The sequence below is a fragment of the Saxophila tyrrhenica genome (genome assembly GCF_035928015.1).
Source record: "Saxophila tyrrhenica strain CCFEE 5935 chromosome Unknown scaffold_6, whole genome shotgun sequence".
Lineage (NCBI taxonomy): Eukaryota > Fungi > Ascomycota > Dothideomycetes > Mycosphaerellales > Extremaceae > Saxophila > Saxophila tyrrhenica.
In genome coordinates this window covers 1,383,092-1,407,702 of record NW_027041738.1, presented here as the reverse complement: position 1 = coordinate 1,407,702, position 24,611 = coordinate 1,383,092, and the positions used below count along the sequence as shown (strand labels likewise).

General features: G+C 54.1%; 13 protein-coding genes across 13 annotated transcripts; 6 read left to right on the top strand and 7 right to left on the bottom strand.

Annotated features, from left to right (window-relative positions):
- Nucleotides 1–86: 86 nt before the first annotated feature.
- On the bottom strand, nucleotides 87–1,582 carry LTR77_004638 (uncharacterized protein; the record flags this gene model as incomplete). The annotated part of the gene is made up of 3 exons (XM_064801891.1): nucleotides 87–367; nucleotides 423–1,259; nucleotides 1,324–1,582. The coding sequence occupies 3 exons, from the start codon at nucleotides 1,580–1,582 to the stop codon at nucleotides 87–89; spliced, it is 1,377 nt and encodes a 458-aa protein (XP_064660521.1).
- Nucleotides 1,583–2,089: 507 nt separating this feature from the next.
- rps23 (ribosomal protein S23) lies at nucleotides 2,090–2,722 on the bottom strand (the record flags this gene model as incomplete). Its single annotated transcript, XM_064801890.1, has 3 exons — nucleotides 2,090–2,268; nucleotides 2,346–2,472; nucleotides 2,591–2,722. 3 exons carry the CDS (start codon nucleotides 2,720–2,722, stop codon nucleotides 2,090–2,092), a joined length of 438 nt encoding a protein of 145 aa, XP_064660520.1.
- A 1,197-nt stretch (nucleotides 2,723–3,919) lies between these two features.
- TNA1_2 (High-affinity nicotinic acid transporter) lies at nucleotides 3,920–4,252 on the top strand (the record flags this gene model as incomplete). Its single annotated transcript, XM_064801889.1, has 2 exons — nucleotides 3,920–4,112; nucleotides 4,164–4,252. The coding sequence occupies 2 exons, from the start codon at nucleotides 3,920–3,922 to the stop codon at nucleotides 4,250–4,252; spliced, it is 282 nt and encodes a 93-aa protein (XP_064660519.1).
- Nucleotides 4,253–4,487: 235 nt separating this feature from the next.
- On the top strand, nucleotides 4,488–5,841 carry TNA1_1 (High-affinity nicotinic acid transporter; the record flags this gene model as incomplete). Its single annotated transcript, XM_064801888.1, has 4 exons — nucleotides 4,488–4,619; nucleotides 4,677–4,814; nucleotides 4,868–5,464; nucleotides 5,590–5,841. 4 exons carry the CDS (start codon nucleotides 4,488–4,490, stop codon nucleotides 5,839–5,841), a joined length of 1,119 nt encoding a protein of 372 aa, XP_064660518.1.
- A 229-nt stretch (nucleotides 5,842–6,070) lies between these two features.
- On the bottom strand, nucleotides 6,071–7,933 carry LTR77_004634 (uncharacterized protein; the record flags this gene model as incomplete). Its single annotated transcript, XM_064801887.1, has 3 exons — nucleotides 6,071–7,152; nucleotides 7,203–7,610; nucleotides 7,666–7,933. 3 exons carry the CDS (start codon nucleotides 7,931–7,933, stop codon nucleotides 6,071–6,073), a joined length of 1,758 nt encoding a protein of 585 aa, XP_064660517.1.
- A 1,171-nt stretch (nucleotides 7,934–9,104) lies between these two features.
- LTR77_004633 (uncharacterized protein) lies at nucleotides 9,105–9,921 on the bottom strand (the record flags this gene model as incomplete). The annotated part of the gene is made up of 3 exons (XM_064801886.1): nucleotides 9,105–9,270; nucleotides 9,327–9,656; nucleotides 9,725–9,921. The coding sequence occupies 3 exons, from the start codon at nucleotides 9,919–9,921 to the stop codon at nucleotides 9,105–9,107; spliced, it is 693 nt and encodes a 230-aa protein (XP_064660516.1).
- Nucleotides 9,922–11,347: 1,426 nt separating this feature from the next.
- Nucleotides 11,348–12,678, top strand: LTR77_004632 (uncharacterized protein; the record flags this gene model as incomplete). Its single annotated transcript, XM_064801885.1, is given in 4 exon segments — nucleotides 11,348–11,941; nucleotides 11,957–12,161; nucleotides 12,219–12,255; nucleotides 12,309–12,678. The coding sequence occupies 4 exon segments, from the start codon at nucleotides 11,348–11,350 to the stop codon at nucleotides 12,676–12,678; spliced, it is 1,206 nt and encodes a 401-aa protein (XP_064660515.1).
- A 269-nt stretch (nucleotides 12,679–12,947) lies between these two features.
- On the bottom strand, nucleotides 12,948–14,496 carry LTR77_004631 (uncharacterized protein; the record flags this gene model as incomplete). The annotated part of the gene is made up of 3 exons (XM_064801884.1): nucleotides 12,948–14,162; nucleotides 14,226–14,351; nucleotides 14,380–14,496. The coding sequence occupies 3 exons, from the start codon at nucleotides 14,494–14,496 to the stop codon at nucleotides 12,948–12,950; spliced, it is 1,458 nt and encodes a 485-aa protein (XP_064660514.1).
- Nucleotides 14,497–15,360: 864 nt separating this feature from the next.
- Nucleotides 15,361–17,156, top strand: LTR77_004630 (uncharacterized protein; the record flags this gene model as incomplete). Its single annotated transcript, XM_064801883.1, has 6 exons — nucleotides 15,361–15,749; nucleotides 15,814–15,936; nucleotides 15,988–16,066; nucleotides 16,124–16,597; nucleotides 16,651–16,847; nucleotides 16,904–17,156. The coding sequence occupies 6 exons, from the start codon at nucleotides 15,361–15,363 to the stop codon at nucleotides 17,154–17,156; spliced, it is 1,515 nt and encodes a 504-aa protein (XP_064660513.1).
- An 852-nt stretch (nucleotides 17,157–18,008) lies between these two features.
- Nucleotides 18,009–18,682, bottom strand: LTR77_004629 (uncharacterized protein; the record flags this gene model as incomplete). Its single annotated transcript, XM_064801882.1, has 2 exons — nucleotides 18,009–18,134; nucleotides 18,203–18,682. 2 exons carry the CDS (start codon nucleotides 18,680–18,682, stop codon nucleotides 18,009–18,011), a joined length of 606 nt encoding a protein of 201 aa, XP_064660512.1.
- Nucleotides 18,683–19,122: 440 nt separating this feature from the next.
- LTR77_004628 (uncharacterized protein) lies at nucleotides 19,123–20,468 on the top strand (the record flags this gene model as incomplete). Its single annotated transcript, XM_064801881.1, has 3 exons — nucleotides 19,123–19,220; nucleotides 19,282–19,527; nucleotides 19,589–20,468. The coding sequence occupies 3 exons, from the start codon at nucleotides 19,123–19,125 to the stop codon at nucleotides 20,466–20,468; spliced, it is 1,224 nt and encodes a 407-aa protein (XP_064660511.1).
- Nucleotides 20,469–21,162: 694 nt separating this feature from the next.
- LTR77_004627 (uncharacterized protein) lies at nucleotides 21,163–22,920 on the top strand (the record flags this gene model as incomplete). The annotated part of the gene is made up of 3 exons (XM_064801880.1): nucleotides 21,163–21,308; nucleotides 21,365–22,348; nucleotides 22,410–22,920. 3 exons carry the CDS (start codon nucleotides 21,163–21,165, stop codon nucleotides 22,918–22,920), a joined length of 1,641 nt encoding a protein of 546 aa, XP_064660510.1.
- A 430-nt stretch (nucleotides 22,921–23,350) lies between these two features.
- Nucleotides 23,351–24,501, bottom strand: LTR77_004626 (uncharacterized protein; the record flags this gene model as incomplete). Its single annotated transcript, XM_064801879.1, has 2 exons — nucleotides 23,351–24,141; nucleotides 24,201–24,501. The coding sequence occupies 2 exons, from the start codon at nucleotides 24,499–24,501 to the stop codon at nucleotides 23,351–23,353; spliced, it is 1,092 nt and encodes a 363-aa protein (XP_064660509.1).
- Between the last annotated feature and the right edge of the window lie 110 nt (nucleotides 24,502–24,611).

Here is a 24,611-nt window from a genome sequence, read left to right as displayed (position 1 = left end):
CCACGTGGGAAGATGGACAAGGCTGATAGACAATCACTCAACAGCTAAGTTTTCAGTACAGTCATTTCACATAGTATCGATCTTGCTTAGAACCTTGACTCCACCTTGGTCTCAGTATCCTGCAACGCCCACTCGCTCCTGCTCTTCGTACTCCTCACATTGTCCACCTGTGCCTTCGTGAAGCCCTTCGCTTCCACAGCTGGGTTGTATCCAAGACCGTTCTTCTTGCCAATCTCCTCGGAGGATACTGGGCTGCTTTCCTTACCATCTGCACGCTTGTATACGGTCACGACGACAGCGCCGCCGAGACCAAGGTTGTGCTGAAGGGCGGCATTTGTGCCTTTGACGAGGCGGTTGTTGGCCCAGCCTACATTATGTCAGTAACTTGTCGCAGTATGGGGTGTTAGAAGAATGCGCCATACCTCGCAGATGCCACACCAGCTCTGCGCATTGGGCGATACCAGTCGCACCCAACGGGTGGCCCTTGCTGATCAGACCACCCGAAGGGTTGATGACCATCTTACCGCCATAAGTGATGTCGCCCTTCCGCACCATTTCGTGCGCCTTGCCAGGTTCTGACAAGCCCAACGCATCAATGGTAATCATCTCGTTCGCGCTGAAGCAGTCGTGCAGCTCACAGACCTTGACGTCCTTGACATTGACCTTCGCCTCCGCCAGGGCCGTCTTCGCTGCGTAGCGTGACATATCGAAGCCCATCAGGTCGATTGAGCTCCGGCTGAACAGGCTCGGCGCGTCAGTCGCGAGACATTGCCCGGCAATCTCCACTGCTTGATCCTTGAGATGCGGTCGCGCGTCCAAGAAAGCCTGGCTGACGAGCACCGCCGCCGCGCCACCGTCCGAAGTAGGACAGCATTGCAGCTTCGTAAGCGGCTCGTGGATCATCGGCGACTTGAGCACCTGGTCCAAAGTATACTCGTCCTGGAACTGTGAGTATGGGTTTCGCTTGCTGTGCTCGTGGTTGACCCTCGCAATCTCCGCAAAGTCCTCCTTCTTCGCGCCGTACTTCTCCATGTACTCTCGTCCTGCATTGCCGAACATCTGTGGTGCTCCTGGAGCGTTGGTCACGCCGCGGGTGGCTTTCATCATTTCGGCTGAGGTGCCGGTGGGGTTTGCGCGGTCATTGAAGAAGGATTGGAGGGAGCCTGGAAACATCTTCTCGAAGCCGACTACGAGGACTGCGTCGGCCATGCCGCCTGCAATCATTGTTCGTCCGAGGTGTAGGCCGGTGGAGCCGGTGCCTGTAGACGTGTCAGCTTGCTCGAATGGAAGCCGAGCAAATCGCTATCCTTGCCGCTGACTTACTGCAGTTGTTGTTCACATTGTAGATCGGAATCTGGCTCATGCCGAACTGGTAGAATACTCTCTGTCCGCACGTCGAGTCGCCATAGCAGTAGCAAGCAACACCGGTCTCAATGTCATCGTAGTTGACCTGAGCATCCAGCATAGCCTTGACACCAGCTTCAAAACCCAGCTCGGTGTAGTCAATCTTGCCTCGTGGCTTGACGAACTTGGTCATGCCAACGCCTAGGACGTAGCATGGAGCCTTCTGTTTGGGTGCCATGGTTGCGTGTTGGAGCTGTTAAGGAAGAGTGTGTTGCGGTTAGATTTTATGTGAGCACTGGTTGTTGATAGTGGGAAGAGCTGACAAGAACGAAATGAAGAGATCCTACAACATAGTCGTACAGTCTACAAATTAGCCTCGGTGCAAGATGTTCTCCGGTCTGCTGTCTGAGGTGAGGTTGTCTGAGGGGACAGCGGCTACCGTTAAGTCGGCACCTAGCCGAGGCTCGCCCGGCGGATCTTCGGGCAATATTTCAGTGAACGAAGGGCTCTCCAAGCAGTGTCCCAAAGCCTGGTCGCATCGGAAGCTGATGTGGTGATCAGTAATCATGGCGCGTCCAAGAAGTCGTTCTGCGCAGAGAAGGCCGAGTTGATGGCAAGAAAGTGTTCATATTCATGTAGTCTTGGCTACGTCTACGCCACTGTCACGGAGGAGCAGTACGGAAGCCATCCTGCAACAGAACCGCCCGTCTTTCGAACGCCCATAGCATGCATCGTGCAAGACAGCTCAAGTACGTGGCTTCTCCTTCTTCTCCTTCCACAGCGCCATCAGACCCACACCCGACACCTTCACAACCTTGAATCGCACGCCAGGAATATCACCCTTGGCCTTGCCCTTACGACCGAAACCAGCGAGGAGCACTTCGTCGTTCTCGTCCACGAAGTTCAAGCAACCGTCGTTGGGGACTGCAGATGTATGTTAGCATGAAATTCCGCTGGAGGCAGCATTGCAAGCCAACTACTGAAGGTTGGTGTTGACATACCGAAAGCGGTGACCTTCTTGCCGTTCTTGATGAGTTGCACACGAACGCACTTCCGGATGGCGGAGTTTGGCTGCTTGGCCTCAACACCGACCTTTTCGAGGACGATTCCCTTGGCGTGTGATGAACCCTGGTATGTCGTGTTAGCCGCAGCTCCTCGACTACCAGTATCTCGCAGCCCTCCGCAAATTGTGCGCTGTCCAGTCTCTTCTCTTCCTCTCAAGCAGGGGTGGTGGGTGAAGACGTACTCCGAATGGTGATGACTTGTATGCCGTACCCAACAGTCGCTTCTTGTAGTGGAGATCGGCCCATTGCTGGTCGCGGCGATGCGTGCGCAGCTTTCGTGCTGCCAAAAGGCCTCTCGGCTTGCCTTTGCCCATCTTCGCTGTTGCAGTGTGTTAGTGTGCTCACTCAAACTCGTCGTACTTCTCGGGGATGCGGATGAGCGAAGGGGGGTCGTTGTCGGCGCAGTAATTGGTGATGGCGTGTTGGTGCACTTTGCGGGATAGTGGGTAGTTACTCACCGGTGTTGGATGGGTGGTGGTGGTGAGAATGTCGTCGCTGGCGGATCTGAAGTCGTCGATGAAAATCGGGCTTGAGGTGCGTTCAAAAGTTGCTTGGCAAAGCACGGACCCTCTCGAAAATGACTTCAGCTTCTTCGATTGGAAGAACGCTACTTCCTCTTATACCACAATAACATCAACCCAACTGTGAATGTGAGTGCGCATCAATAATACCTGAGGGGGCAAACCTACAGCCGCAAAGTCACGAACAACTGCCAACGACATTTCCATTGCTCCTGAAAGCAGACGGCGTTGTATCCCCGGTTCCTCGCGATGGTATCGCAACAGCCGCTCGAGGGGGTACTCACCGCAGTCTGAGCTATCACCGGTATTGCGGAATGCTGTTCAATGGGTTCCCAGTCGCGGGTGTGCCAGAAGGGCCGAGGTCCTTTCACCATCTCCCCAGTCCCCCTCTCCAGTCAACAACGTCTCACAGACAGCACGAGGCCTTTGGTTTCATGTCCGCCCTGGCTAGCTGCTATCGTAACGATTGAGCAGCGCATTCCTTCCTACAATTGTTACTACTCACTGAGGCTACCATGCCGGTCCTCAGCTGTTCACGTGGTCATGGCCCATAACATTGGTGTGCGTGGTCGTACAACTAGCTTATGCTACATAGCATTGTCACACCTGCAGCATGCGAAGTGCCACACGCGGACTCATCAGCTCTTCGGTATCTCCGTACATCTCGACCGAGCTCAATGTCTGTCATCTTCCCCCGGGTCATTCTTCCCCGAAGCCCGGCACCGCCCGGAATACCACCGCTCGCTTCCCCGCTTTTTGAACTTCTTCCCACCACTCCACACGCAGATCTGCATACAGCCAAGCAAAGACGCGAGAAATCTTTAACGCCGAGGCCGTCGAGAAGTGGTGGACCAGTAGACCTGTTCGTGGTAGATGTATCCAGCCGAGCCAGCCACATGACCAAGTAAGGTTCAGACTTTTCTACCTCACTCATCATTCCTGACTTCATCTTTCGTCTCGTCCTCCACAGTGTGAGAAGCATCCACCAAGATGCGATTTTACAACAACGAGAAGACGGAAACCGTCTCCGACTACCCTCCAGAAGATGGCTACGCCGGCGATGCATACTCGCCCAACGGCGACAGCGACAGCGAGGTCGTGCAATGTCCGCCGCACACCACAGAGCGGAAACTGCTCATGCGCATAGATCTGCATGTTATCCCATTCTTGTGCATCATGTATCGTGAGTATCCCACACGCCCACCAACACGAACTTCTCACTAATAGCGCACAGTGTTGGCCTTCCTCGACCGTATAAACATCGGAAACGCAAATGTCTTTGGCTTGAGCGAGGAGCTCGGCCTTGAGGAGGGCAACAAGTAGGTCAAACTGATGGGTGGGAGGGTTCTCTGAGACCTGCCCAGCGTTCAAGAACTGCGCAGTGCTCTGAGACCTTTCCATCTTCGCTTCAACTGCCGAGACATCTGCTGACCCTTCTACCAATTACTCTAGGTACAACATCGCCCTCACGATCTTCTTCATACCATATTGCCTCTTCGAGATTCCATCGAACATCTTGTTGAAGAAGTTTAAACCGCACATTTGGCTACCAGCAAACATGTTCATGTTTGGCTTTGTGACGATCATGCAGGGGTTGGTCCAGAGCCCTAGCGGTCTGTACGCGACCAGATTCTTCCTCGGTGTATTCGAGACTGGCATGTTTCCTGGATGCTTCTACTTGATCGGCATGGTGAATACAGGCCGGGCCCTCCATGTGACAAATTTATCTTGCTGACATTAAATCAAGTGGTACCGACGACACGAAGCCCAGAAGCGCTTCTCGTTCTTCTTCAGCTCGACGACCTTGGCTGGAGCTTTTGGCGGGCTCCTGGCGGCTGCGATTGGGAAAATGGATGGCCTCAGAGGTTATAAAGGGTGGCGATGGGTCCGTCAAAACCAGTCGTACGATCATGAGTTGGGACACTGACCCCTCTGCAGATTTTCATCCTCGAAGGCGCCCTCACCGTCGCCGTCGCCATGATCTTCTTCTTCGTAATGCCAGACTTCCCAGAAGAGTCCAAATGGCTCTCAGCCGACGAGAAAGCTTACGTCGCAGCTCGCCTTCGTCTGGACCAAGGTCAGTCCGCTCGCGACAGGCCCATCACTCTTAAAGACATCGGGCGAGTGTTCAAGGACTACAAAGTCCTCGTCGCTGGCTTCATGTACTTCGGCCTGATCGTGCCGGCGTATAGCTATGCCTATTTTGCTCCTGGCATTATCGCGTACTACGGCTACAGCCCGATTGAGACGCAGCTACATTCCGTCCCGCCGTGGGCTGCTGCGTTCGGGTATTGCATGCTCGTCGCCACGCTGTCGGATTACTTCATGCATCGCTTCTGGTTCGCCATTTTCAGCATTTGCGTGTCGATCACTGGGTTTGGCATACTCGTCTCAGTGCATGACAACGTCAACCTGCAATATGCAGCTCTCTTCCTGGTGACCATGGGGACGTACACCGCTATGCCGATAATTGTTTGTTGGTACAACCTGAATCTTGGAGGGCACCACAGGAGGTCCGTCGGCAGCGCGTGGCAGGTGAGTCAACGCAGTAAAAGGGCACCGCTCGGCTTGACATCTTGTCTAAGATGTTGCGGGCCATGAAAATATCTTTCTTGATGATCTCAAGCGCCCAAAACGTGCTGACCACTCTGTTTGATTAGATCGGCTTCGGTAATCTCGGTGGTATCATCGCCACCTTTGCGTTCGTCGCAGACGACGCTCCGTTTTTTGTCACAGGCTACTCGATCTGTTTCGCCTTTGCAGCGATCAGCATCATCGCGTGTGTCATCTATGGCTACGGTTGCTGGTCGCAGAATCGAAATAGGGACAAGACGCCGGTTGATGTTGGTTTGACGGAGTATGAGAAGACGGAGCTGGGCGATTTGAATCCGGAGTATCGATATCTGCTGTGATCGCTAGGAGAAAGTTTAATGATTGGAGGGTTGAAAAGCACGCTTGCCATTATACAGAGAGAAGTCTACAACCTGCCCCCGAAACGGACTTCAAAATGTTGTGGTGCCATATACCACATCGCAAAATTCTTGTGCAAGAGACATTTCTTCCATCTGAGCCGCTCCCGCGATATATTGCAGTTACATCCGTTGTCGTTGTGCTGTATTGGTCACCGACCGGGCTTCCCTATCAACGACCGTCCTCATCGTAATCACCCAAGCGCTCCTCGTAAAACTCCTCCTCCACCGTACTAAAGCCTACATCGCCACTCCCCGCTCCCCAAGGCCGGCCCTGCGAGCTCGCAAAAAGCGCAAACATCGCGCCCGAGAACACGAACCATCCCTCCGGCGCCCACGCCATCCAGGACGACGGGAACTCGGTCAGCCATTTGATGTCGCCACTGTTCTGTCCATCGACATCTGGGTAGCGGAACCCGAGTTTGTACTGCAGGGGTTCGGCGCGGATGACGAGGTCGACGCTCCTCATTGCTGTTGCTGGGGGCTCGAAGGGATGTTCATTGTATTCTTCCGTGCCATTTCGCGCGAGACAGGTGTAGACACACATACTGGAGGATGCATTAGTGGTGGTGTTGCGGCAATAGCCGATCCCGATATCGTGATGTACGAGTTCGCTAAGGTAGGCACTGATACCAAGCGCCGCTCCACGGGGCAGATTCTCCGGGATCGGGAGTGTCGTGGCGGTGAAAGACATGTTGAGCGAGGTCTGTTTACGCAAGATGGCGGCGGGGACATCGCGGTCGCTGAGGGTGAAGACATTTGGATGGAGCAGAAGAGCCCCGCTGGATGATGGGGAGTAGGCGGTGAGATCGCTCATTCTGGCGACGGAGTAAATGGGGGTGTAGAGCGTGCGGAGGGTGTACCACCCTTGTGCGGCGAGATCGGTGGTGCTGAAGTCGTAGGTCTTCGAAGATGGCCTGATCTTTGTTGGGAGACCTTCGACGGGCTCGCTCAGGAGAACCGGTCTGCCGTAGTTGATCACAGGCCATCCGTTGTCTTGCCATTCGACATTGGAAATGAAAGTCTCACGTCCGAGAGGAGAGGAGCCATTGACGTTGCGACGGGCGAGGTAAACAATGTACCAGTCGCCATCAGGGGTATCAATCATTGTGCCATGGCCTGTTGACTGAATGGTCAGGTTCCCGTTGTCAGGAGCGCCGTTATACAGGATTGGGTTGTTAGGTGCGGATTCCCAAGGCCCTTCGGGAGATTGCGACCTTGCGATTGAGGCGCGGTGTAAGAGATCGGTACCACCTTTCGAAGAGGTTAGTTCTACTCTGTGTAGATCATGTGCAGCTTCGTACCTTCGGCAATCAGCAAATGATAAGTACCATTCTTCAGAAACATCTTCGGCCCTTCAGGCCTGGCATCCGGGGTCACAGGCAAGGTACCATTCCAGAGGCTACGGTACTCTCCAATACAAAGTCCGGATGCGACATCGACCTCGCACTGCCATATTCCCCACAGACGATCTTCGTTGTTGTTGGGCGCCATGAGATTCAGGTAGTTTTTGCCAGTCACAGGATCAGAGAAGATCTGCGGATCGATTCCCCAAGGTTCGCCCCAGATAGGATCAGACCAAGTAATGAGGTCGGTGGATGTCACCCAAGAGACACGAGGCCAGACGTGGGCGACAGGGTCGTATGTCCAGCGTGTCATGCTTGTAAGGTAGAAAGTTCCGCTGCTATACGAGAGCGACGGCGCCCAAGCACCTGCGAATTTCAATCAGGCCCTATTTGCTTCATGTCAGCATGATAAGATGCTTACCTCCGGTGGTCGGAGTGCCATAGAGTTGCAGCTGTTCCGGTCGAGACAGCACATTCGTGAACAACTCCCAGTTGACCAAATCCTTGGACGTGTATAATGGAACGCCTGGAAAAAATTCGAACGACGAGGTGGCCAGGTAGTAAGTATCGTTGACGCGGATCGGGGCGGGATCAGGATTCCAGCCGGGTATGATAGGATTCTGTGCAAGTTGGCCGTCGGCAAGGACAAACGTACTTGCCAAACAAGCCGATAAGAGGAGGGCCAACATCGCATCAGTCTAGACTAATCACTGTGAAAGCAGACGGAAAGATGTCACTGCTCACTCGTTGTTACTCCATTAGAGCAGGCGAATGAAATGTAGCCCATCGTGCCTCCGGTAGACTACCCGACACTTCGCCCGATAGCCGTTCGCTCGTCCTAGCCAAGTACCCTGCCGAACATGGCAATATCCGTCGGCCATGATTTGATTCGCGTCGCCGACGGCGAGTCGAATGTATCGGCTCCTACACAGCATCTAACAAGCTGAGTGCTGATCATCCGCCGGAAACTTGACTTCAAGGTAAACATGGTCAGTCGTTGTCGACACGCATTCTCGATATACAGGATACATTGATATCTTCACTTGCTCATGTCCATACCCAATAATGGCCTCAGAGTGACTCGGGCACTCCGACATAACTGCTTACACGAAGCATCTTCAGACGCAAATGTCAACGACGTACCATATCGGCCGGATGGAGGACTTATCATACCTGCTCAAAAGACTCGCCGAAATATTGCGATTGATCAACGTCCGCACCAAAGTACAAGGGATCAGGTTGTGGGAAGTCTACGCCAGAAATGGAAGGCAGAGTCCCATCGTTACTCCCGGAAAAGCCGTTCCAGAAATGTGTTGGCGTGGGCATAGAAGAAGCTGGCCAGAGCTGATCGGAGAAAGCCAGCACATCTTTCGGGGCATTCACATCAGTGACCGGCTGACCCTGGTCGCCAGCAGCGGTGTGCAGTAGAGAGGATTGATTCTGAGGGAAGTCGTCCGGTGTGTTGCCGTAAGCGGCTCTGATGTATCGAGGAGGGCACTCTGTCTACACTGCAAGAGCCGTGCAGAGAATTTGGACGCAAGATTGTCGACTCGACCGGTGGACCCAGGTGTGCAAGGCCATCGCTGAGCGACCTCGCTGAGCGTATGCAGTATCCGCTCGAAAGTCGGAGATATGGAGTTGTCCAGACGAATGGAGTGTGCTGCGTAAGGTCAATGCTGAATGAAATAAGACGAGCCAAGCGAACATGCTTACCAAGTAGCACACGCCCTGCGAGGAATAGACAGAATGAGACAAGGGGGTGCACGAGTCCATGCCCTCGTCGAACGAATTCCTCCGCAATGCCGCTAATTTCTGATGCTGCATGAGCACATATTTTGGCCGAGCTTTCAGAAGGAAGCGCTATCGGTATAGCAGACAGCTCCTTTGCAGGGTAGGCCACACTTTGGTGTAACTGAAGCAAGCGGCATTGTGTGCAAGATGAGCGAGTACCAGATTTGGGTCCATACCGCCATTGATGTCAGGTGAAGAGGCTTCCGCCCATTGGGTAGGCAAGAACAATCTCCATCTGAATCGCATGTTAGTATGAATCGTGAGAGCAACCCTCTGTCATCAATTACATACCGCACTAGTCGGATGTCCAGCTCCTTGAACTGCATCAACCATATTTGGGCCTCCTTTGCATTTTGAAACCTTGTTGACTGACGAAGAAAGAAGGTCGTGACAAGATTGAGATTTTCCATGGCCTCGATGCTGAAGGCAAAACCGCCCATGCACTGAACCTCCTCGTTGTCCGTAGTTTGCCGCTCTGTAGTGGTTATGGTCGACTCTGTGTCTACCACCGCGGCAGATGTGCGAGACGCAACACCGAAGAAAGGAGTGCGGACAGGCTTCCCGGCTTCCCAGAGTGCGCCTTCGCATGGAAGTCGTCGGTGGACGTCTGCATTGGTTAGACTATTGTTCCAGCTAATATAATACATCAGCATCGAATATAACAGTTGTTTGCCGCCATGCGCGCTTACCCTGTCGCAACGCTGCAAAACCGGTCCATGAGAAACACTGTCCAGAATATGCGTCTTCTCTCTTCGGACTCAATCCAGGTTGCTGGGGCGTTGAGGAAAGTTGTTCTGCTGACCGTAGGCCTTTTGTAGCTGTGTTCTTCTTGAGTGCCATCTGTACCTTCTACGCTAAGCTGCATCTGTTCCACAGTTCGAGCCATTGATCCGATCATTGACCATGTTGATGGACCACGACCGCTGCCCAGCTGTTCATTACGGTTAGCGCCGTAGGTGGCGGAAGAGAAGCCGACATACCGTGTCGAATGCGACAATGATAGAAGCTTGAAGATTCTCGACCGAAAAGCTTTCCATACTTCGAAGCATGACTGTGTGCCTATGACGCGTGCAGGCCCGCTCAATGTCTACAGCAGCGATCTGTGCGCAGTCTGGCGCAAGCCGCAGGCAGATAGAGACTATTGCATGCAACACGCTGTTAAGGCGCTCGACCTGAGCAGGATTCTCAAGGTCTTGATGGAACGACCGCACATGCAGTACTGGAATCCATCGATGTACCTGCTCGAAGTAGAGCTCGACCAGCTGCCGCCAGTTACTGGGTAGTCCGAGAGTTGTATTAGGGTCCATCGAGTCTGATGAGGGCGTAGCCATTGCGTTTGCATGTCGAACTGTCGCAGAGGATGGTGATTGATTTGTCGCAGCGTCTCTTCTTCCGTGGCCTTGCCGCAGCATCCATGAGCATATTCTCCACGGCGGCCGTCTGCTCGGAAAATGTGCCAGTGGAACAATCGAGGCCAGTTACACCCACTCCAGACCTCCCAGCCAGAAGCAGAGGTCTCAACAAGATGGCTTGTCCCAGTACGATCTGCTCGAGCGAGGAGACTCGGCGGGTGAGCGCTTCAACGGCGCCAGTACGCATGCCCGGTCTCTGTCGACTATGATCGTAGACACAGTCGATTCTCAGGCGCGTACACAGCCGACATGGCTGCTCACAGGAGCATTTGGCCTTGCGTTTGCGGCAAGAATGACAGGCTGGGACGTCGTCCTCAGTCGTCTCGGTGTCGGTGTTGGTGCGCTTCCGCTTGGTCGGCCGCCGCCGTACTTCATCGTCGGAGGCGTCCTCTACAGGCTCGCTCGGCCGAGTAGTCGGCATCTCGATTAGAGGGAAGCACACCGAGCGGGCATCTCCCATCAAAATTTGCCAATTATGTTGCAGTTCGACATTATGTCCGCACTGCTGCAGCGATCCTAGGCGTAGACGAAGTTGAAAGGCGTTTGCGAGAGCCACTGCATCCCGAGGTCACGTCCATGCAGGTACGTGCGCTGAAATCTCCCGCTCCTCCACCTGGTGCACGAGGACGGCAATGTGCTGCGGGGCTCCACAGTGAACAAGGTAAATCTACAATCTCCCCTCTCGCTTCCTCCCGAGTGTCATCAGGTCGGGCTTCGGACGAGCTCACGGCATCCGCCCGCTCATACTTGGTTGAGGACAGCGGATGAAGTTCTGCTTCCGAACATTTGGACGGAAGGCGTTCTGGAGCCCCAGGGCACAGAGGTATTTGTTCACTGGACGGAGCGCCATTCTACAATGGCCTGCGTCTCCGTACCAACCCTTGCGCTCGTTCAACGGCCATGTACGCCTTCCAGAGTGTCTCCGTCCTTTTCAGCTTTGTCGTTCAGTCAACATTCGCACTTGTTGGAGATGTGCCCGTCATCAACGGACCTATACCCCTCGTTGGCGGCGACCACGACGTCTCCAGCTACCTGAAGTCCCGACCAAACGAGTTCGTCCATCCGGGTCTCTGGCATTCCCATGAAGATCTCGAGCGCATGCGGTCCAATGTCGAAGGTGGTAGCGATCCGTGGGCATCGTATTACGCTCGCTTCAAACATGACAAGTACTCTTTCGCGAACTACACCATGCAAGGGCCGCATGCAGTGCTCTCTCGTGGCGGCATCAGCAACTATTCCAGCTTCACCGAAGACGTACGTGCGGCCTACCAAAATGCTCTCATGTGGTACATCACCCGGGAGCAGGTCCACTGGGAGCGGAGTACAACCATCCTTGACGCCTGGGGCTCGAACTTGACCAGTATCATTGGGACGGACCGCTCGCTCATGATAGGTCTCGAGGGAGACATGTTCGCCAACGCCGCAGAGATCATGTGCTGGGAAGGCAACTGGACAGAAGCGGGAGCTCAGTGGCAGGGCGGCTTGGGATTTTCCGTGCAGTTGTACTAGCTCTTCGCTGGGCAGTCCACCAATATTGGGCAGGCCAATTACGGGCTTATCAGCATCAAAGCGCTCTTGTCATTCGCTGTGTATCTGGATGATGTCAAGATGTGGAATTACGCCATCAACGCCTTGGTGAACGACCCATGCGCCGGCATACCAGCGCTGTTTCATCCGGAGACCGGCCAGTCCGTTGAGTCGGGAAGGGACCAGGGTGAGTAGCACATCTTGACTATTGCTGGGCGAAGGCTGACGCTTGCTCCCTCAACAGGTCACGTACAAGGCAGCCTGGGGTGGACAGCCTATGCGTAAGTGTCATCCTCGCTACACCACTCACAGCCATGGACTAATGCCCGTCCAGCGCCAAAGTGGCTCAATCTCGGGGTGTCGACATGTTCGGCCTCGACGACCAACTCCTGCTCAAGGGCGCCGAGTACACAGCCAAGTACAATCTCAATCAGAGCGTGCCGTACGACCCTTCGTGGTTCCGCTGCGAAGCTGTCCTGGTTGATGGACCGTGGTCGCAAATTGCCATTTACGGCAGGGAGATCACTTCCAACTACCCCATCTGGAATTTGTACTACTACGAATACGTGGTCAAGCGGGGGCTCAAAGCGCCATGGACTCAGAAGGCGAAGCAGGTGGAAGGATTGGAAGGTCCATACACTGGCGGAGCGGTAAGAGACGAGCATCCCTCTTGGGGTGGGTTGATTTGGGCGCTGGAAAGCTGAGATACACTCCGCACATCCTGCCTATTCATGCTCAACTCTACTCGACTCCATGACGCTGAGTCAGAGAAGCGCAAGTCATCTATGTCACAAGGTATGCCCAGCATCGGTGTGGTTCAATTCGCTGTCTGTAGCACTCAATGTAGAGAGCATTACATGAAATCAACGTTATATCACCTTGTTGCCACATGATCGCAGTCTATCAATACAAGTGAGAGAACTTCATCTGAAGATAATCGATATCCTCGCTCTATTGTCAAAAAGAGCTATGACTACACCAACCCCATACGCAGCAACTCATTCCCAACCAACAGGAAATAGTAGTCCGCATACACCAGCCCATGATCCGCCCATCGACGCGGAGCGAACTCGTAATTGTTGATCGTAGCATGCAACAAGACCGTCTCTTCGCCACGATTGGCCGTCGCCAGCCCATCGCTTCCCAAGCCCTGAAACTCCGCTTCCGGCGCCATCGAAGTCGTCAAAACACCCTGCAGAACTTCAAGCGCAGCATGCAGGAACCTGTCTGTGCTGCCCTGTAGATGCTGATGCAGCAGTAGCATCCCGTAGACCGCGATCATCGCCGCGGAGGTATCCCTTGGCCCGGGACGAGGAGCGTGGAAATCCCAGTACGGAACAGAGTCTTCGGGCAGCTGGGAGAGGAAGTGGTCCGCGAGGCGACAGCTAAGGTCGAGAAACTGTGTGTCCCGCGTCCAGCCGTAGGTCTGTGCGTAGCCCGCGAGAGCCCAGGCTTGACCGCGCGCCCAGCAGGAGTCTTCGGAGTAGCCTTGGTTGGTCAGGTGTTGTTTAATGGAGCCGTGGGAGGGGTCGAAGTTGACGACGTGGTAGGTGCTGTTGTCTTGTCGGACGTGGGATTGCATTAGCGTGGTGGCGTGACAGGTTGCCACCTTGAAAAGGTTCTCGTCGTGGAGTTCGCGGGCGACGTAGTATAGGAGGTTCAGATCTGTTCTACCGCGATTAGTCGCCGCAAGGACGAGACGACGGGATACTTTAGGCTTACTCATCATGGAGTCAACAATGACCAGAAAGTCCTGATAGGGGTCGGCGAAACGGTAGCGTTTGGTGAAGCATGTGTCCCAACTTCTGATAGCCTTGACCTTATCGTCGAACCTCGATGCAAGCGAGTATGCGGCGGCGACGAGACTTGCAAGTGCCTTCCTATCCCCATCGAGCTCCCACAGCACCTGCGCCCACGGCTGAATCATGAAGCCAAGGTCGTGGGTGTCCCTTCGGGCGGCCTGAGAGTGGAGTGCGTCAGACCACCACCGGCAGGCATGTTGCAGTTTGAGCACATGTGGGCTATGCTGGTTTGCCAATACTTCATGTTGGCTGTAGAGACATCTTCGCTGGTACAGGACGGCAAGGCTTCCAGGGAAGAATCCTGATGTCCAGAACTCGTGGCTACTATACGTATATTCGCTGCTGCCGGGTGCTGTGTATTCTGGATGAGAAGTAGGAGGAGACACCTGCAAACTGCTGTTGGCGCTTCTTGCTTTCGCTGCAAATGATGGAAAGGACTCATTGCTTACTTGATCAAGGGATCTCGCTGCGATGTTCCAAATCTTGGCCGTGACTGACTCTGAGTACAGCGGAGCGAGACGTTTTCGCAGGAGGCCTGTGTTTGCACGGTACAGCTGCACATCTTTGTGCAGTGTCTGCTACGTCAGGTCAGTCCTGTCCTACCCCAAACCTATGAAGACCGTTTACATCTGAGTGTCCAGATTGGCACGATCGTTCGTCGTCGCCGTTGACGTATGTTTGACCGTCCAGCATGGGCGTGTGCTCCGCGGATGGTGCCATGGCATGGGGTGGACTGAGTGAAGCCCAGGAACGCGCGCGAGATCAATGCTGAAGGCATCTTGCTGGCAAGAAGTTACGACGAAACGGAGGCGGAAGATATTCCGGCACTGGTCCGAAGCCCGTCTGACCTTACCGGCTTCCCGGTGATAGCTTGGCCTGACATGTATGAGGCTAATCGTCACCACGCAGAGACCCACTCAGCAATGTTGCTGGAGAGAAGGCTGCCATGACATTGGACAAGTGGTACGCCTGGGATGTCACACTTACTGCCAGGCCGCTCCATAGCCAGACGTCTTGTGTAAATCGTACTTGAAACTGAGTCAATCCATCACCATCTTCGTCCGTCACGACTGTGGCTGTAGGTCCTGTCCATTGGGAAATAGTCAAGACCTACATGTAGCTAATGTAATCACAATGGCATACGGGCCGCTCCGCCGACTGTCTAGCCGTGTTCGATTACTTAGCCGCACCCTAATTTCACCTCCCAGCCTCCTCAGTTGCCGTTCTTCAACATCATACTTAGATGTCAATGAATTCCAGACTCCCAATTCAGATCCACCAAAGTGGCCAGAGACCGCAAGCTGCGTCTTCTGGCCCATCTGTACTACCATGCAGCTCCATTAGCGTCCGCCAACAAGACCACTTCATGGCGACAGTCCGGACGACGGGCTAGGTACCGGTCCTGCGCCGTACCTCGTCCTCGTTCCCATTTCACTTTGATCTTGAGCGTGTAGAACGCATATATTCATGAGTGGACCGGAGATATGAAGCCTCTCTTCTTATTGTACAACTTATTCTACTGGCTCGAACCTCTTTGAACGGTAACGACCTACCCGCCCTGACTTCATCCCAACCTTTTCCGCGATGGCGGCCCCCAGCAAAGAAGAGATCGGTCATGTCGAGGCAAGTTTAAGAACTGTCGGATTGCTCAAGCACATGGAGGCTGCCGCCGATGACGAGACCGCGAAGTATACTGGAGCCCCGGTCGACATGGATCCCGCCACCGAACGGCGGCTCTTCTGGAAGGTCTGTCGCCGCATCCTGCCGATCATGCTTGTGACCTACTTCTGTCAGTCGCTGGACAAAGGGACGATTGGATTGAGCTCTATCATGGGAATCATTGAGGATGCCAACCTCCAGGGTCAGCAGTACAGCTGGTTGGGAACCATTTTGTACATTGGCATCCTGGCTGGAGAATATCCGCAGAACTATTTACTACAAAAACTCCCTGTGGGCAAGTTTCTGGCATGCAAGTGAGTCCTCACGCAGCCCATGTCGTTGTCTTAATGAGCCTCGCAGAGTCTAATTGATCGGCAGTGTCCTCCTCTGGGGCTCAGTTGTTGCCTGCTCAGCCGCTTGCACCCGCTTCCAGACACTCATGGTCGTACGGTTCTTTCTGGGTTTCTTCGAGTCTTGTGTGCAGCCGACATTTGTCATCATGTAAGTCGCTTCGCTTGAGACACCACCACCGAGGCTAATGTGCGTTGCCAGTCAATCCATGTGGTTCACAAGGTCAGAGCAGACCTTGTTGACCAGTCTGTGGTACTGCCAGACCGGAGTTTCGCTCATGGTGAGTCCAATACACCGAGCAAGGCACCAGATGATCGATCCTAACCTAAGTATTCAGCTCGGCGGACTGATTGCCTTCGGAGTCTCTCACTTTGAAAACGGCCCGATCTACTCCTGGCAGCTGCTTTTCCTCGTCTTGGGCTTAGCTACTGTCTTTTGGTCCGGTTGGATTGCGTTCCTGCTTCCCGACAGCCCGATGAGAGCTAAGTGCTTCACGGAAGACGAGAAGAAGCTCCTCCTGGAGCGTGTCCGCAAAAACGAAATGGGTATTCAAAACAAGGAGTACAAGCGATACCAGGTTGTCGAGGCTCTGCTGGATCCGTTAGTCTGGTGCTTGGTCTCTCTGATCCTGGTTGCCAACCTGGTCATTGGTGGACTAGGCGTCTTCTCGAATCTCATCATCTCCAACTTCGGCTTCACGGTCCTCCAGACGCAGCTGCTCAATATTGCACAAGGCGCTCTGACTATCTGTGTCATGATTGGCTCTGCTTGGCTGAGCGAGAAATGGCAACAGACTTGTTGGACCATGCTGGTGAGTGTAGCTTCTCAACCGCTCCTGAACGATTTGCTGACAGGTTGCTGAAGTTATGGAGCATTCCACCAATTATTGGGACCGCTGTCATAATTGCCGTTGAGCCAACCCCAAGCAGGGCCGGAGGCATGTTGATCGCATTCTACTGCACCCAGTTCTTCCTTGCGCAGGGCAACATGATCATTTCACTTGTGTCTCGGAACGTCGCTGGTCGAACCAAGAAAGGCATCGCCTTGACCGCAACATTCATGTAAGTCTCGACTGACCGTGTTCCGAAACAATCGCCGCGAAGCTGACAACGACCAGTGCCTGGTCCGTCGGCAACCTGATCGCTCCTCAGATCTTCCAGCAGAAGGATGCTCCGCGATACATCACAGGATTCGTTGTCCATCTGGTCGTCTACGGCGTGTACATCTGTATCATCCTGGTCACTCGCTTCTTGTTACTGAGGAGGAATAGGCAGAAGGAAGCAGCGATGTCGAGCGAGGGCGTGACGCACGATTTCGCCTTCCAAGATCTGACTGATCGCGAGAACCCCAACTTCCGGTATTGCTACTGAGGAAAGGCTTAACAGCGGGGATGAGAGGGAACTTTGCTTCCGTGTCTGCGCTACAGAGGGAGCTGAAAGTTGTCGTTGGATCACCATTCTCTCGTATCCTCAAGTCATCCCTTTGTCTGTCGACATCTCCTGCCTTCCGCAACTTATGCCCTTTGGCATCACTATTTCCACACCCATGGCCACCAACAGATTCCAATCCTATTGAATCATATGTTCGCGACGCTGCACACTCACCGTGCTTCGGAATTCGTTACGGTTCTCTGCGTGGTCAGAACGCCTTCTGGACTGAACAATACCGTGACTACGTCAACGAACAGTCCGGCGGCGCTGAGGGAGGTGGTGACGACTATGGTTTGCCCTCGGGGGGTTATGACCAGCTTGGATACGGGACGCTGTTGGATCGGTTGGAGTGAGGGTCTACCTCACTGGGAACTTCGTCTATCTCCATCAAGGTCACAAGTGGCGTGGAGAGCAGTCGTTGCAATCCTGTCGAGTGTTTACCAGAGGCGGCTGCCACGTGGATCGTATGTTAGATCGCTTTCGGAGACTGAGAGCTGCGATTGTAAGCGCAAGTGTAGACAGTTCCTCGCTCTACCTTTACGTCACTTCGAGGATGAGCAGATCTGGAGACGGTTGTGCCGCCAGTCCTCTCGCCATACAGAGAGATGGCAAGGCAAGAAGAGCGTCATTGCAAGTTGCTAAACATGGCCTGAGACAGTAAAATACGTATTGACCAGATCTGCTATCGATCTATGGAAGACATCACAGATCACAAACCTGATATACCGCTGTAGCTCGAGACTATGAGCCTTCCTCCTGGCACCATAGCCATTTGCTCCGCAGAGATGTATTCTAGCAGTACGGAAGATCCGGATCCGTACAGCTGCCAGCAATAAACTCCTGGTCCTGCTCTGGCAAATCCTCATTGAAAATCTGCGCCGATGGATCAAGCACTCGATCGATGATATGGACGATCCCCTGCCAGACGGCATCAGTAGCTATCTCAATTAACCTTGCGTCCTGTCGGCCAGAGGGAACAAACTCACATTCGTCACAGGAAGATCCGCCTCCGTAACCGTAGAGACCGAGTTCAACACCAAGTCCCCACTGACCACCTGCGCGCCGATGTACCCATACGTTGACGCCTGAACCCGCGTGGCCGTGCTGTTGAAGTCACTGGCTTTCGGCTGCGTGTTCGGTACGTAGTGGTGTTTCAGTTGGTTGCCGACCCACCACTTCCCCTTGGGAGTCGAAGCGAAGGTCTGCCAGTATGTTCCCAGGTTGTCGAAGGCCGTGTTGCTTGGGGCGAAGAAGGTGAAGTCCCACGTTGCCTCGGTGGCGAAGGCTTGGAGGAATCCTGCGAGGGAGTTAGTTTCATGGTGATTCTTGTCGCCAGTGGGTTCTGGCTGACCGGCTGGTTCTTCCAATGCTTGACGCAATGAGCTGAGATCTGGTCTGGATTCGATCAATTCGAGGAGAGTTATTGTCCCCTTGCTTTGTGGTGCAACGTAGACATCATCCGGCATTGGTGCATAGCTGAGGGGCGGTCGTGGCGGGCTGGGAGAAAGTGCTGCTGAAGCGAGGAGTGCATGGCTCAGCAAAACGACAGCGTTTGCGCAGAAAGACAGATACATTGTGCTCGCAACGAACGAAAGTCAATTCTAGATATTCGTATTCGACCAAAGTACTTTCTTCAATGTATATCAGCCCAATATTTCGTCGACATCTGACCGACAATCAAGCGTTTATTGAACGGGCGAACAGCCGGGTCTGCTCCGTTGATCGACGTCTCCCGTGGATTGATACCGGGTTCACGGCCGCACGATATGCCGGCATGATTCTATCGAGTACGGTAGATGTTTACAGGACAATGAGGTCGAGATGTCTACGGCAGGTCCAAATTTCGATTAAACGGGCATCGTTTTGGTGTTCCATCGTATAGTTGAGATTTTCTCTAGCAATAACAATGTCGTCCATCTGGAGGCTGTTGTCAGTCACTGCATTGCTGTACGGCATCGGACAAGCCGTAGTCAACTCGAAAACACCTCAGATAGGTTGGAATAGGTCAGTACACATTCGATGATGGCCGCAGTCAGCCGGCGGTATGATCTGACTGCAAAATCAGCTGGAACACTTTCAAAGCCGATATCAACGAAAGCGTGATCAAACAGCATGCAGATCTCTTAGTCTCGACAGGCTTGCGAGATGTCGGCTACAAGTATCTCATTCTCGATGATGGCTGGCAGAACAGTTCACGAGCAGCCGACGGTCGTCAGCAAGCCAACACCACTCGTTTTTCCAGCGGCATGGCAGGTTTGGGCAACTACATCCATGAGAATGGGCTGAAGTACGGGATCTATAGCGACAACGGGTAAGCGAACAGGACCCAAATGCCAGGATTGATGTGTTCGGAGCTCAAGCATTCGAAATAGCATCCTGGGATGTAATCCCAACTCCCCCGGCTCCTGGGGGTACGAAGAGCTCGACGCTGCGACGTATGCCTCGTGGGAAGTCGATTACCTCAAGTACGACAACTGCGGTACCTATGAGGCCGGCACACACTCGCCGCCAGCTCGATACCGGATCATGCGAAACGCCCTTCTGGACGCCGGCCGCGACATCTTCTATTCCATCTGCCAATGGGGCGACCAGTTCCCTTGGTTCTGGGCCGATCAGGTCGGCCACTCGTATCGCATGAGCGGCGATATTACAGATATGTTCTCTGATAGAGACGAGGGCTGCGATTGCCGAACCGCATACTGCTTGAATACCGGGTACGCAGGCTGCAGCGTCATGACCATCATACGCAAGATGCGGGAGATGTCTCAGTTCCAGCACTCTGGGTCGTTTGCCGATATGGATATGCTGGAGATTGGAGTCGCCAACATGACGCTCGAGGAGCAGAGGACGCATATGGCTGTCTGGGCCGCGCTTAAGTCGCCACTGATCATCGGCGCCGATCTGACGAAGATCTCAGACGAGAGCTTGGGTGTGCTGAAGAACGAAGCCATGGTCAGCATCTGCAAGGATGAACTTGGGACGGCTGTTAGATATCTTCCAACCCTGAGTGAAGAGGATAGCTCGCAGGTGTGGGCTGGTCCGTTGAGTGGTGAGCGGACCCTGATCTTGATTTTCAACGAGCTGGAGAGGTCGCAAAACTTCAGTCTGGCTCTTACTGAAGTGCCGGGGCTTGGAGGGCGAGGCCAGTACCAAGTGACTGATGCTTGGTCGCGAAGGCGGCACGACGTCTCAGGCCCGAGCATGTCAACCAGTCTCCGCAGCCATGAGACCAAAGTACTTGTGTTCTCCTAGCCAGGACTGTAGTGAGCACGGCTATGAACGTTTGGCGAGGTGTCCACGATGTATCATTCGAGAATGCAGACTGTTTCGGCGATCTCAGCGCTGCAATATGCCACCAATTCTGATGGTAGGAGAACGCTCAGCTCCAATTCAGCAACAAAACAGTAGATACGAAGACTCGCGGCGTACGTACTCTATCGTCCTGAGAAGGCGAAGGCGAAGGCAACACAACACAATCATACGAGGAACCAAAGATGTTGCTGATCGACAATCAGCATCAAAGGCGCAAGATTCTCGATCGTCTGATTGGTCCTCGTATATTTCTCCGCGAATGCGCCTGCACTAATTCTCAGCTGCGCCACCAACAACACCTCCCCTAGAGCACCGCGTCTTTGTTAGTAATTTACCGTCCGGCGTAGTTACGCCGAGTCGCACTGTACGAAGAGGGCCTGTGGATCTTCAAGCCTCATCATGCGCAAGCACCATAGATATTCGGCCGGCAGCTCAGTAGGCTGAGAGACGTATCCTATGGGCGCTATTCTGGGTATGCGGCACTCCAACCATGCCTCGAGGTTCTGTTTCGCGAAGGGCAACCCTGCATTCGGAGGTAGTATAATACTCAGATCTGCCTCATATCTCTTCAGCTCAGTGCAAGCCCAAGGCAGTCCCCTCTCTACCACCTCCTTCAACAATACAGAACTCCAGCATGGACTACGAATCCCTCACAGTGCTCCAAGCTTTCCGAAGATGGCCAAGGATATCGATATACTCGTTCTGCCTCGCGCTCAACATTCTCCTCTGGGGGTTTGACACAGGCATTGTTGGTGGAATGACAAGCTTGTCCGCTTTCCGGTCAGCCAACATCCCCATATTGTTCCAACCTCCCAATGGCACTGACCAGCCCACAGCAAAGAGTTTGGCGAGAAGGGACCGGTTGGCGCTGAGACCGAATACATCATCCCAGCCATGTGGCTAGCCCTCTGGGCCATGGCCTTTCCTCTCGGTACAATGACTGGCGCTGTGACCGGTGCCTGGATCCAAGATCGTACCGGACGCAAGTCTACACTTGGTCTGGGCTGCTTGCTCTCACTGGGCGCTATCACGATCGCCTACCTCTCCGACCAGACGGCGAACCCGACAGCCACCTACTGGGCGGCTAAATTCACCCAGGGTATCGCCGTCGGCGTGCTCATGGCCAGTACGCAGACCTACCTAGCAGAAGTCGTGCCAGCTCGACTCCGTGGTCCCATCATGGCGCTTTTCCCAGCGTTTCAACTGCTCGGTCAGCTCGTCGCGGCAGTGGTCATCATGGCCCGAGGCAGCGTGAAGGGCCCGAGCTCATACCGCATTGCGATTGCCTCCGAATATCCGTTGTCCATCATACCTCTCGTCCTTACCATCGTACTACCAGAATCCCCTGTCTGGCTTCTTCGCAAGGGCAAGATGGCCGCTGCACAGAATTCCTTCCGCAAATTACACGGCGCCAAAGTTGCGGCAGCACATCAGGACCTCTTCGAGGAGATGAATAAGGCTATCTCGGAAGAACGCTGGGCCTCGAACGACCGCGGTGCATCTTACATGGAATGCTTCCGCGGGACGAACTTGAGGCGGACGATGATTGTGGTCTTCTCAAATGGCATGTCCGAAATCATGGGCTTCAACATCCTCGGCAGTGTCAGTTACTTCCTCCAGTTGCTCGGTCTACCGGACATGGCCAGTCTGATTGTTGCCATTATTGGGATCTTGCTCGGTCTATCAGCGAACATCGGATCGTTCTGGACTCTGCTGAAGTTCGGAAGACGGCCTCTGATCCTCTACACTCTTGGGCTCACGAGCCTGCTGTGGCTTAGTGTTGGCATCGCGGGTTGCTTCAAGGGCATTGCTGTTGCTTGGTAAGCATGCACCCAGGGCGTCTTGTCGTGTGAGCGTCGCTAATCATTTCCTCTCCAACAGGTACGCAGTGGGAGCCATGATGGCAGTTGTCGTTACTGTCGGTATTGGCTGCTGGCCAGCATCCTTCGTCGTCGCGGCAGAGACCTCGTCCCTCACCCTCCGTTCGAAAACTTCCGGCATCGGCTGGTTCCTCGGAGGCATCATCCAAGGCGGCTTCGGCTGCGGGACGCCGTTCCTCTACAACCCCGATGCAGCAGACCTCGGCGGCAAAACTGCTTTCGTCTTCGCCGGCACATCCGCTGTCGGCGTCCTCATCACCTGGTTCTTCATTCCAGAGCTGAAGGGAAAGAGCGCTATTGAGATCGACAGGGTGTTCCAGAAGCACGGCGGTTCTGTAAAGAGGGCGAACACCTCTGGATTCGAGAGGGTGGACAGTGAGGATGCGAAGGAGATCCCGTTGACGCAGACTACCACGCGCTATTCGAGGGCTGAGTCGACGGCGAGCAATGGTAGTTACTCTGCGCCGCCAGTCCAGGCTTGGGAACCTTTGCGTAAGAGGCCGACCTTCTAGTGGTGTAGAAGCGAGAGCTGACATGGCTCGCAGGTGCGTCGGAGAAGGGAGCTGTGTGAAGAGATAGGGGAAGTCGTCGAATTGCCTGGAGAATCCATTTATACTCTTGCATATACTTTCACCACACTCTCTGCCAGTCTCTCTGTCAGTGTCTTCTGTGAGGCATTTCAACACGTCTGCCGTGCCGCTGATGCCGGAAAGGATGGTAAGGGTCGAGTGCTTGGTCAAGTGCCTACTTATGGATGGCGGTGGAGACTTGCCCAAGGCCTCAGGGCTGAAGATGCCAGGGCTCGTTACGAGCATCCGTCCTACGCGGATCAGAGTCTGCGAGCAATCTGTTTCAGGAGGACTTCGATTGAGGTATCAATGAGAAAGTTCAACATCGTTACACTTCGTTTTCAGGTTCACTCGCCTTTCCCCAGCAACACCACTAATCATGCCCACGACCTCTTCCCCTCCCACGGCCGCCTCTCCCGGCCCTCCCGCCTCTGCCGCCACCACCTTCATGACCTTCACCAGCTCCCTCACCCGCATCATCCTCATCTCCGCTCGGCAAATTCATAGCCACAATGTCGCCAGTCGTGTCCTTATCACAAAAGTCGTAGTGGATGCAGCTTGCGTGCTTCCTCCACAATGCCTTCTTCAAGACACCAGACTGTCGCAGCTCATTGTTCGATCCAGCAAACTTGCCATGCGTGCCCATCCCACCTCCCAGAGCAAGGTCCTTTGGTCTGACACTGCCGCCTTGACTGAAGAAGGTGGAAATGCTTTGACCGAGCACGGGGGTGAGCTGGAGCTGCGCGATCCAGAATCTGTTCCGCTCCTTGAGCTTGTCCTGGTTCTGGTTGATGTACTGTTCAGTCGAGTGCAGGACCTTCTTGATATCACCGGACTGCCATGTCGGTTCATTCCAGAGCAATTCGTTGTTCTCACCGAGCCAGTTCTTGGTGTTAGCGCCAACCTTCCAGTAGTATTTCGCGATCGGGTGGCCGTCTGGTGACCCCACTCCAGTGCCTAAGATGATATTGCGGTTACTTTCCACGGCTTGGGCGTATGTTGGATTTGGCTCTTCCTTAGAGGGCGCTTGTAGCAGACGTTCACCAAGAAAGTGCCAGGCGGTGTCGGCCCAGAGCTTCTGCATGGGTTCTGCCAAACCGTCGAAGCGGACTTTGATGATGAGGATCTCGGAGGGATGCTCCCTTGCGAATTTCATTATCTGCTCTACGCATCACAACTTCAGCGAGTCAATCTACGTATGAAGCTGGCAGGGGTCTGCTTACTTGCGAGATGGTTTTCTTTGGCTTGCTTAGCATTATCGCTAAAGTCGTCGCCGGTGTTCTTAGCCACGCCATGAACAGCGATGAAGTGCGTGTTGTCCTTGCCGGGGGCGAGACGAAGATCAAAACTCCGATTGCCGGTCATCATCTGATCGTACAGGTTCTTCTCCTGGCATTGGTAGCTGAAGTCTGCCAGGCCGTCCTTGTACGTTGCGGCATCGTGGGAACCCGGGAAGCAAAACCATGTTACTGGGATGGTCTTTGCTAGTTCTGGGTCAAGTTTCTTGGAGACGAGGTCTCCCATCCAACTGTATGCTGTTAGCTGTCGCGCAGCGATTTGAAGACAAAGCTGAGGATGTCCTACCTAGGAGGGTGTAGTCCCTGCGGAAAGCCAGGCATTGTGATCGGGATTCT